Raw genomic sequence first — 11,698 nt, 5'->3', positions numbered from 1 at the left:
TTTTACTATTTTTTTATGACTCGTCGTAAATTATATTCTTCTTATATTCGTCTTAATTTTTACGTATTTCGGGAATTTTCTATGAGCTGCCATTTAAGTACAGCGAAAAAAGAGTAAATACAGTAAATACATGTACTGGTATCCTCCAAATCTCTCAAAAATCTTTTTAAGAAAGGATAGAAGTTGACCACAGTTAATAAGACATACCAAGTTTTATGATATGTATTATACAATGTTACAATCCACAAAAAAATTACTTTTATGATCTGAGCTTCAGAGGTAAGGCCTAAAGGAAGGGCTGTACTATTCATATTACGAAACCTCCAAAATTTTAATCTCACCCTTTTCAATGTAAAGTAAATGCTTAGTGCCTTGGATTAAAAAAATCTTTATTCTTTTAGATAACAAAACTATGCTAAAGTTTAGAAAAGTATTGTTAACACCGTGAATATATCTGCTAGCGGTTCTCCCTCATTGCAGGAGTGTCTTTTTGTAGGAAAACGTAGGTATATAACCCACATTGCGAAAAAAATAACCTCAAAAAATGTATTCCAGAAACAACCCCCTCCCTTACAAAAACTACCCTTTTTGATTTTCCAAATTATTTCTCAGTATCACTATTTGATTTATTGACAAAATTTATGGCAGAAGATTTTGTTTGGAAATTTTATCTGGTTTTTTAAGCTTACAATTAAAAAAAAAACATTTTTAAAATTCCCTTTTCAGTGACGCTAACTCTCTTAATATGCATTTTCTGCCCTATACTTATTTTTCTTACTATTTTTTGGAGTACTATCACTATGTCAAATTTGTTTACAGCATTTTAATGACATCCTGTATAAGAAGCTACCACCGCTATACTTGGGTTACCGAACAGATGAAGTGGTCACGTGATCGTTCTGCGCCGGAGGTGTGGCCTAGAGCCTCGATAGGGTTCTTGACTTGGGGTTTTATTTAATTTTATTAGTCGAGCGGCTTTAGATCGTTTTGGTTGAATTTTCTGCTATTCGAATATTTGAATCTTCGCAATATTGAAAAGTTGAGATTGTGTTTATTTGTTTGTTAACAAATAATGGCTGACGCACCACGTACATTGTCACCCCCCAAGAAAAGAGTACGAAAACATTTGACCATTGCCGAAAAGGAAGTGATTATGAACATATATAAAACATGTGATAACGAGCATCCAGCATACAACAAATTGCAAAAAGTCCAGTTTACAGCAGAAGCAGCAGGTAATAAATATTTTTAATATACAGTGTGTCCCAGGATGAGATGATGAAATAATTTATTTTAAAACACATATTTAAAAAAAGATAAAAGCTACTTAAGTAATTCTCAAAACCAGATTATGATCATAAAATTATATTTTATAATGACCGGGTTTCAGAAAAAAGCGCTCCCTGAGCGCTCGATTGTTGCTCAGGTATGACAATTTTTATTGGTCCTTACTATTATAGGCAAAACTTCCAGCGCTCAGGTAGCACTCGGTTCTGATGAACCTGGCCAATTACACCCTAAATGTTTGACCTGGCACGATTACTTAAAAGGATTACCTATCCCTTTTCGGTAAACCCCAATATATTAACATAACTTTGCATAACAAAATACTTAAAAGGGATTATTATATCATTACCTGGCACAACCTCAAAATCGGTTTGGACCCATTTTACAGGCGACCGTATTATATTTTAAAAAAAGCTGCTTACAAAGCAAAGCTGTACGGTAAAATAATTTAAAATAAGTAGGCATAATTCTCCTCGTCTAAATCTGCCAAGGTTGCATCGATGGGCGGGCCTATATTTCGCGCACATCATTTACTCCATCTGTTCGGTAATCCGACTATAGGAGGCCAAACGGCGCTCAAGTCGGAATATTGATGCAACTTTTAAATTGATATAAACAGTAGTAAATAAACACAGTATAAATAAATCTTTCTCGTAGTCTTAAGTGATCGTGTTTAGTAAAAACGTGTAAAACAAATCAGTTAAAAATGTTACAGTATTGTAATCCACACTTAAATTTGTTTGGAAGCTTATGTTAGAAAATCGATATACTTATTATGATTTTAGTGAGTTGGTTTTTATATTTAAAATTCGCTACCTTAATATAGCAGTGTAATTCCTAAGTGGCAGTGAAAGATTTAAAACTTTTTCATTAATAAATTTAGTGATATTTCTAATGAGTTATTTTACATTCTTTGCTTTATATGGCAAATTATTATATTTTGTAGTGTTATAATAATGTTTTTTATTTCCAAAAGTACTCACTTATATTTAAGTTACATACTCAGATAATTTACCTTCTATGTTGTAGGATCTTGAGGCATTTAGAGTGGGAAGGATTCTACACGAAGGTCTACGCTGATGAAGGTTTGTTTAGTCATTTTCACAGGGAAATTCATCGGCGCAATTTGCAAGCGCTCATTTACTAATGTGATGCATGCAGGATCATTCAATGATGATGCGTGGAAACAGGGGTCACTGTCAATCCTGATAAAACAGATCCAAATAAGAAGGAATCTTTCGTTCAGATCTTTAGTGATATACTAAACACCTCTGCAACTAAAGCAAAAGGTTAAGTACATGGGGAGTCGATCTCGACAATAAGCTGACGTGATCAATCACGTTAACAAGGTGATAAATAAGGCCCTCCTGTAACAACTTCGAGGGTCTGCCAACTGGCAGGAAGTTTAAAGTGTGTAATAGAATTATGTTTGTAAATCGTCTTCTTAAGTTAACCCCAAAAATTAAAGTCATCTGAGAGAAAATCTGCAGATTTACGAGGGTACTCACGCCAGTCTCTAAGGTAATTAGGACAAATATTTGTTAAAAATTCTTTTACTCTAACGGCATATTGAAATTGCTGAAACTTGTTCAGTTGTTTTGCAGTAACTCAGGGTATATTTGGGTATTTAAAGTACCATCAATAAAAAATTATCCTATAATATGGTCGCTTAAAATAACAGCCCAACCATTTAACTTTCGAGGATAAGGAATTGAAAACTTCTGTGCTCATTCTTTCCAGGCCAATATCGGACAACTGAACGATTGTTTCCCATGTAATAATAAAGAAGAATTATCCGAAAATAGAATATTTCGATACAAAATTTAATTTTCATTTGCTTTTTCGATTTTTTCTTTTAGTCCACTGTTTCACAACATTCTATTCTGCGCCACTGGTATTCGAGAAATATCTTATTTAGTTTTGGAATGTTTGAAACATTTGTATTCATGTTTTTTCCAAATACTGGTAATAGTATTATAGTCCTTAACCACTTCTAGTTAATTGTGTTAAATCCACATTACTACCAACCATTTCTTCCAGTCGTTCTTGGTTGATAATAATAATAATAATAATAATAATAATAATAATAATAATAATAATAATAATAATAATAATAATAATAATAATAATAATAATAATAATAATAATAATAATAATAATAATAACGTTTATTTATCCACATATACATATGCTTACAAAGCTGTAAAAAAACATCATTGTAACAAAAAATGACAGTCAAAATGCGGATTAAAAGATCATTAATATATTTATTTACTACAGATCCAATATTATAAGAAAATGATCGTTTAAAGATTTCTTTTCGATGTCGTGGAATATCTAAACGCCGTCTATTTCTAACATTAGCCTGACAGTTAAAATTAAAACACATTTAAAATTGTTTTTTTGCAAGAAATTGGTCTATTTTCAAATGTAATTGAAATCAAAAACCTACATTGTACTGCCAAACTTGTTGATGTTGAACACTGTTGAATTCAATTGTAATGCATACTGTTGAATTCTATTGCCTTCATAAAACCATTTAATAATTTGAACTCTTTCGGAAGGACTATAGCCATAATAAATTAAGAAAAAAATTATAGCGCTTTAAGAAAACAGTGCAGCGTGCAGTGGCAGGCCGTTAAGGCAGGCTGATATTTTTTTGTTATTCTGTAAAAAATGAAAACAGTTAATACCCATATAACCGGAGGCGGCCGCTTATAAACAAGAGGAAGTACTATGGTAATTATTTTGTTTTAGGACAGATTTAAATTTATTGTTTGATAGTTTTACTTTTTTAAACTACATTAAATTAAAGTTTTGATTTTTTAAAATTGAAGTTTTACCTCCACATATATTTTTTTGAATAAAGACAATTAATTATCATTATTGTTTTAATCGAACAATTTACACTTATTATTTTATCTTGCTAGAATGACGATATATGATCTATATCTTCGGCTCTTCAAATTTATTTTCAATTTTCACTACCTGACAACAGCCCAAAAAATTATTCAGATTAGATTTTAAACATATTAAAAATTTACTAATTCGTCAAAATGTATCGTTTCAACATTCTGTTCTTAATATTCACAATATTTTTAAAATTACATTTAAGTTTAACAGACCAATGTGTAATAACAAAATTCGAAGATGTGTCAAATGTGGTGGCAACCTGCAAAGATATAGTTATTAATAATTTGATCGTACCAGAAGGTCAACAGTTGACTCTTCAGTTAACAGAAGGATCTACATTGGTATTTCGAGGAACAACGCTATTTGAATATTTTGTGTGGACCGGGCCTTTGATGATTATTTCGGGTAACAACATTACCGTAATTGGAGAACCAGGTACGTATTTATTATTGAATACGCAGTACTGATAAAATACAAAAATAAATTACAAAAAATTAACCCTTTGCTTTCCTTAATAGTTTTCTCAAAACTAATCGATAACAGTTATGGCCAACCAACAAACAGCCTGCAATAATTAGCTGAAGAGTAGACAAAAAAAAAAGAGTTGAAAAAGTCTAAGAGAAAGAGAATGATGATTATTTATTTAATGCAAAAGTGTTATGTTCGTCTATGTTAGTAGGCTTTAATTTCTCCTATGTGTAAATAATCCTACTAGCCCTATCATATAACGAGTAATCAGCAATTCTTTTGTTGATAGTTTTAATAATATCAGTGAAAATAGATCAGGTGCGCTTTATGAAGATCGATATTAGTTCGAGTCTGTCTCAAGTCGAGTTTGGTATATTAAATATACTAATAATCCTTCGCCATATCTCATCCTTATCAAAATTCTGCTTTGATTAGGAGGATAAAAGGATCTTTGTTTGAAATTTGAATGAAGAATTTGCTATTTCAAGTATTTTAGCTGCTAGACAGACGAAATCCCAAAACTTTTTTACCAAATCGGTCTCAACAATTCCAAAATTATATCGTTTATAAAAAAAACATAGGCCTGGCATTAAAATGAAACCATTTGTTTATCCATTCCATCACAGGATTTCTAACTCACAACATTTGGTAAAGGAATTTTATACATTAAAATTACTGAATGTTTTTTAGCCAAAAACAGTATGACTTCAAAAGTCAATAGTTTCATTACAAACCCTGGAATATCTTGACTAAATCTTTGGAAACTAATGGTTCAAATATACGACAAATAATTAAATTAACAAAACCCTGTCATAAAATATTTGGAAATAGAACAATTCGTATTATGAACAAATTGAAAGAACTCGTCCATTATCTCAAAGAGACCTACGTAAGTAGAGAAAAAATAAAAACCCTAAGTCTCGGTCTCAAAATAACTTATTTACAACTACTTATTCTCAAAATAACTACTTTATACAAAAATAAGTTATTTTAAGACCGAGACTTAGGGTTTTTATTTTTTCTCTACTGTATTGTGAACAAGTTGGAGGTTCAACCATGGATAATTGCTTAGAATTCTTCCATAAACATTCTAATACTATAGGCATGCCATTATTACACTATAAAAATAATATTCAATCTTTGCTTATCAACAAAAAACTTTCCTGAACTGTAGAAAGAGGCACGCGTATGCCCTGTTTTCAAGGTGTCCTGTCTATTGAAAACTACAGACCAATTTCCATTCTGTGTAAGTTTGGTAAGGTACTAGAAAAAATTCTTTACTTGCGCATTCAACCATTTATCTCAAAAGATTTATCGGAATATCAACATGGTTTTTTAAAAGGAAGATCGACGGTTACAAATTTGACTCTTATAACTCAGTATATAGCGGAAGCATTGGACAAACAAAGCCAAGTAGACATAATTTACCTGGATTTTTCTAAGGCTTTTGATCGATTGGATTATAGTATTCTATTAAAAAAACTTCAAGTCTATGGTTTTTCATCTGATTTTAACTCCTTATTTGAAAGTTATTTGTTAAGCAGAAAACAATATGTTTTTCACAGGGGCTTTCGTTCACATAAATATATTGCATCTTCGGGGGTGCCACAGGGCTCTAACTTGGGACCGTTATTCTTTCTGGTATTTATACATTTATCAGTTGATTTAATTACTATCCTTATCAAAAAGAAACTCCTATGTGCCAATGACCTCAAGATATTTTCCACTATCGTAAACATAAATGATTGTTATTCCTTGCAGAGCGACTTGAATTGTATTGGTTTGTGGTGCACCAAAAACAAATTAAATCTTAATGTCCCGAAATGTAAAAAGGTTACTTTTTCACGGAAAAAAAAATCCAATTGAATTTAAATATAGTTTATCAACATATCTAAATCGGTGTGAATCCATTTCGGATTTGGGTGTACTCTTTGACCCTAAATTATCCTTTGTGGATCAGGTGGAGTTTGTCTCTGATCGCGCTAGTGGGGCACTGGGCTTTATAGTACGCAACTGTCGGGGTTTTAATAACATAGAAGCAATAAAAACATTATTTTTTAGCTTTGTACGTTCTAAACTTGAATACACTTCTGTTATATGGAGCCGTTACTATGAAATTCGTAAGTGCTTGATGGAAAAAATTCAACGAAAGTTTCTTAAGTATCTATCCTTTCAAGTTGATGGTTTTTACCCTCCACACGGCATTTCATATAATCTTTTAACTCGATTCTCCGTGGAATCACTTAAATTTAGGAGAAACAAAGCCTCAGTTGTGTTGTTGCATAGAATTCTGCGTGGGGATATTGACTGTTCTGAATTTTTAGATAAATTAAATTTTTGTGTACCACGATTAAATTCTAGGAATACTAAAACCTTTTACTGTACCAAGGCAAATACGAATATACTCTTATATTCACTGTGCTCCGTGCGGAGTTATTTACATCTGTGCCCTGTATGTAGTGTGCAATAACGCTCATAGAGTCTCACAATATTGTGATTTATTTGTATGCTCTGGTGCTGAAGTTGTAAGAGCGTTTTTGAGATTATCCAATTAACTTTGCTGTTTGTATTGTTTATGTTTTTTTTCTCTCTTTGAGATTTAGAGGGTATGTATTTTATTTCTGGGGTTTATAATTTGTGGTTGCTTATTTTTATATAGGAAGCTTAAGATTGTTGCTATAAATTATTAAAATATAGTTTATACTATATTACGGAGAATATTTTAGTTTCAATTTATGTATGTCTTTATTATATCTTAAAAATTGTTAAAACATTATTGTAACCTTTGGCTCTGTAAATGGTTTATACTGTTGGGCTGTATTGCTAAAAATAAATAAATAATTAAATAAATAATAAATACATTCCATGAGTTCAGTGAAAATAAGTTAATGATCTTAAAACATTGAAAGGCCTTTCAATGTTCTAAGTTAATGATATATTTGCCATGTTCGACAAAAATGTAATATTGATAATGTTCTAGAATTATTCAATAACTGCTTTTGCCTTGTCACTAAAAATAATAATAGGGTAGAATTTGATATTTATATAAAAGAAACAAATACTTTTAGATACATAACTAGTGACTCTAACCATTGACGACATAAAATATATACCATGGATTTCTTAGTACTACGTTTAGTATAATTTCCTCTAAGTAGTAACAGATTTAATAAGAAGAAAAAGAAATAACTAAAACAATTTCTAGGGTAAATGGTTATAATGATAGGATTATTACATCATGTTTACAAGTGGCCTTACATCCCAAAGATATTGATGGACATTTGTAAAGTTTTAATTTAGCTTTAATTTGCCTCGAAGATACTAAGTATGTTAGCGAAACACGTGTCGAGAACAAAATAAAGAGGTTTGGCAACCAGAGGGCTATAAAGAGATGAACCTCATTATTATACCTATAATATTTACCACTTTTGAGTACTAATACACGCTACATTTTACTGGAAAGACTGGGGTCATCAAAAAATGGAAAGTGATTAATCTATAAAAATTCTTTCCGGAACATTCAAGCCAGAAATTTAATATGTAATTAGTTCATTGAGGTGATGGCTTATGGATAATAAGGATATTCTAAGTTAATTATAAGGATATATTTATTAGTAGGTAATTAACTTTATTAAACATAATTACATTAAATATATACAGAGCTTTTCTTTAATGTCCCTTCCCCCTCTTTATTTTTTAAACGGATCAATTCAAAATATTGAAACTTGAGGTAATTCAATTAAGAAGATGCTGGAAATGGTTACTTTGAACTTCTTGATTCAAGAACTGTCGGTCCGAAATTTCACACCGAACATTGTCAAAAACACTAACATCGATATTTCTAAAAATATTCGTTATTATTTGTTGTAAATGCAATACTGAAGCAGGTTCAGTTTCGTTTACCTTTTGCTTCAAATAGCTCCATAAAAAAAAAGTCTAGAGGTGTCAAATCTCGCGAGGGAGCTGGCCATTCCACAGGTCCTCGACGGTCAATCCAACGACCGGGAAAATTATTATCTAAATAGTTCCGAACTTGTCTGGAGTAGTGTGGTGAAGCTCCATCCTGCTGGAATACAATATCCATATCGAATTCATTAGGATTTGTTTCGACAATTTCGATGATTAGAGGGTTAATAGTATTTTCCAGCATATTCAAATACCCTGTTAAATTTTGTTTGATAAATAGAGGCCTTATAATATGTCGCAATAACTCTGCCCAAACGTTTATTTTTTCTGGATATTGAGTATGAGTTTCCCGGAAGACGTGAGGATTAGTGTCACTCCAATAACGACAATTTTGTCTATGAACATTACCGTTGAGAAAAAATGTAAATACATCACTAAAACAAATATTATGGAGCCGTAGGATGCCGTGCAATGGTTTTCGTCATAGTTTCGCAGAATTCTGTTCTTCGATCAAAGTCATCTTCAGTTAACTGGTGTACCATTTGGATTTTGTACAAATCATACTTATTCCTTTTTATGTTGGTTCACAGTGGCAGGTTCTTGCTGCATTGACCAAAAAGTATTTAGCTAATATTCCTTGATTTACTTAAACATTAACCATTAAATAAACTTTGTTAAAAAAATGTTTGTGTCCTATTTTATCGATTACTACTAAAACCATAGAATGAACATAAATAAATTTATCAAACTTCCTCTCCTATCGCCAACTATTGTCTTTTAGTTATATACATTAATCGGTCATCTTTCATAGCCACTGTTTTACATCTTCAGAGTACCAAATAATTGCTCTGTAATATCAACCAGCAGAAGCTAATTCATGAGCATAGATGGTTTTTCTATAGAAAGGTTGTGACTGAATAAATATACAAATTTGGTATTTAGACCTATAATATTGCTATAAATATAAATAGTGTACCATTTGGTTTCTGTACGGATGATAGTTATTCCTTTTCAGAAGTCTCCATACAGAAATGAACATAAGAAAACCTCATGTTCATTCGCGAGAATATTTTAACTGTACAATGATATCTGTTTTTGTACTGATATTTTTGTCACTGTCAACAAAAAAAACCAAAACAAACTTTTATCGAAATTATCGCTATCGCTGTGGATATGGCAGAGAAGAACAATTATTTGTAGAGATATGCATGTCAGTGTTTTGGTATTCAGGTAATTATTAAATTCACCACCATTTTGTGGTAGGTAAAGATATTGAATTTATATTCTAGGGTTATAAAGTACTCGTCAGGAGCTTGTGTGAAAAATGATGTGCCACAAGACCACCCTTTCCATTTAATTTTTTTTCAAGATGGCGCCCAGCAGCCATCTTCAAATTTTCATCTGTTAATTTTGCTTTAAAACATAGTATTCATTCGTCAATTACATTACCTAAAGTTTTACTATTACTCAAGTTTCAATATTTTGAATTGATCCGTTCAAGAAATAAAGAGGGAGGGACATTAAAGAAAAGCACTGTATATAGATAATAGAACTATTATTGGAATAATATGTTTAGAAATATATCTTATCATTTACATATTATAAAAAAATACCATAAACTTGTAATTACAATATAAATTTCAGGTTCAAGTCTTGATGGTCAAGGCCCCCTATACTGGGACGGACAAGGTACATGGGGTACAACAAAGCCAAGATTTCTCACAATTACAGCAACTAATGCAATTTTGGAAAGTATTAACATTAAAAATTGTCCTGTTGGATGTACTAGCGTTTATAAATCAGAAAATCTTACTATTAGAAATTGGAAGATTGATAATTTACAAGGTGATGAGGTACTATTTTTTTATTTTTTTTTTAATAATGGTGCAAAAAATCTATTTTCTGTTAGGGTGTGGCATCAGAAAATAAATTTGGTCACAATACTGATGGAATAGGTATTAAAATGAGTAAAAACATTTTAGTAGAAGACTCTATTATCTATAACCAAGATGACTGCATCGGCCTGAATAGTGGTAAGTAAAATATACTCAAGTTAATTACTGCTAAATAAACCATATATTTTCAGGCACACATCTAATTGTTCGAAATATGTTTTGTCACGGAAGTCATGGCCTATCCTTAAGCGTAGCCACTGCAACAATTGAGGATGTTATTATTGAAAATTCCATAATCACCATGGCTGAAAATGGTATACATATTAAGACACATGTGAATGCTGGTGACGGATTAATCAAAGATGTTCTTTATAGGAATATTACTATGCTGGGTAAAAACAATATATTTACAAATAATTACAGGTTCATACAGTACAGCTTCTTTATCATTTTATTTAGACTGCAAATATTATGGAATCAATATTCAGCAAAACTACGTAAACCTTCCAGCCGGCCAACCAGAAGATGGTCCACCAAAGAATAATATTCCCATACATAACCTGACAATGTCTAACATATATGGTAGCGTGCAGAGTGGGGCTGTTCCAGTTTTTATTTTATGTGCAGAAGATGGATGTTTTGATTGGACATGGGAAGGGGTGGAAATATATGGAACCGCTCAAGATAATTGCACCAATTTTACTCCAGATGGATATGAATGTTAATTTTTAATCAAAGATAAAATAAAAAAGTTTATTTAATGTTAAAATAATTTAACTAATTTAGTTTTCTTTAGTTAATGGTTTAACTTAATTAATCTGTTATTCCCGCTTCCTGAATTGTCATTTGTTATATAAATTTTTTTGTTTATCTTTTCCAATCAACTCATATTTCATAGTTAACTACTTACTAATTACTACGATTTTTTTAAGATATTTGAGGTGGCTTACACCCCTTTATCCCCTGAAAAACGTGTGTCTGTGATATGTATGGTGTCTTTTATAATCTTTATTTTATAAACCGAGTTTGAAGGTGTAACAAAATGTTTAACAATTACGGTGATTTTTTTTATTATTTATTATTTCACAAACATTTACATTTTATACTACAAAAAAATTAAATCTACCCACCACTTGTATTTATTGATTTATGTTAATATGGTATTATTCTAAAACCATATATAAATTAAGTTACTGTGTACTCAGACTATGTGGTGAAGAATAATGGTT

At 31.0% G+C, this 11,698-nt stretch overlaps 1 protein-coding gene across 1 annotated transcript; it reads left to right on the top strand.

The window, feature by feature from the left end:
- Positions 1-4,262: 4,262 nt before the first annotated feature.
- LOC126738686 (polygalacturonase-like) lies at positions 4,263-11,246 on the top strand. The gene is made up of 5 exons (XM_050444126.1): positions 4,263-4,635; positions 10,219-10,427; positions 10,484-10,607; positions 10,661-10,861; positions 10,929-11,246. Exons 1-5 carry the CDS (start codon positions 4,344-4,346, stop codon positions 11,192-11,194), a joined length of 1,092 nt encoding a protein of 363 aa, XP_050300083.1. The 5' UTR covers positions 4,263-4,343; the 3' UTR covers positions 11,195-11,246.
- Positions 11,247-11,698: the final 452 nt, after the last annotated feature.

Source organism: Anthonomus grandis, chromosome 7, assembly GCF_022605725.1.
Source record: "Anthonomus grandis grandis chromosome 7, icAntGran1.3, whole genome shotgun sequence".
Classification (NCBI taxonomy): domain Eukaryota; kingdom Metazoa; phylum Arthropoda; class Insecta; order Coleoptera; family Curculionidae; genus Anthonomus; species Anthonomus grandis.
This window is presented reverse-complemented; position numbering and strand designations above follow the sequence as displayed.

Excerpts from the sequence above, each read along its gene's own strand:
- LOC126738686 (XM_050444126.1), top strand. The coding sequence starts at position 4,344 with ATGTATCGTTTCAACATTCTGTTCTTAATATTCACAATATTTTTAAAA. Across the intron at positions 4,636-10,218 it reads TACCGTAATTGGAGAACCAG|GTTCAAGTCTTGATGGTCAA; the intron begins GTACGTATTTAT and ends TATAAATTTCAG. Across the intron at positions 10,862-10,928 it reads TAGGAATATTACTATGCTGG|ACTGCAAATATTATGGAATC; the intron begins GTAAAAACAATA and ends CATTTTATTTAG.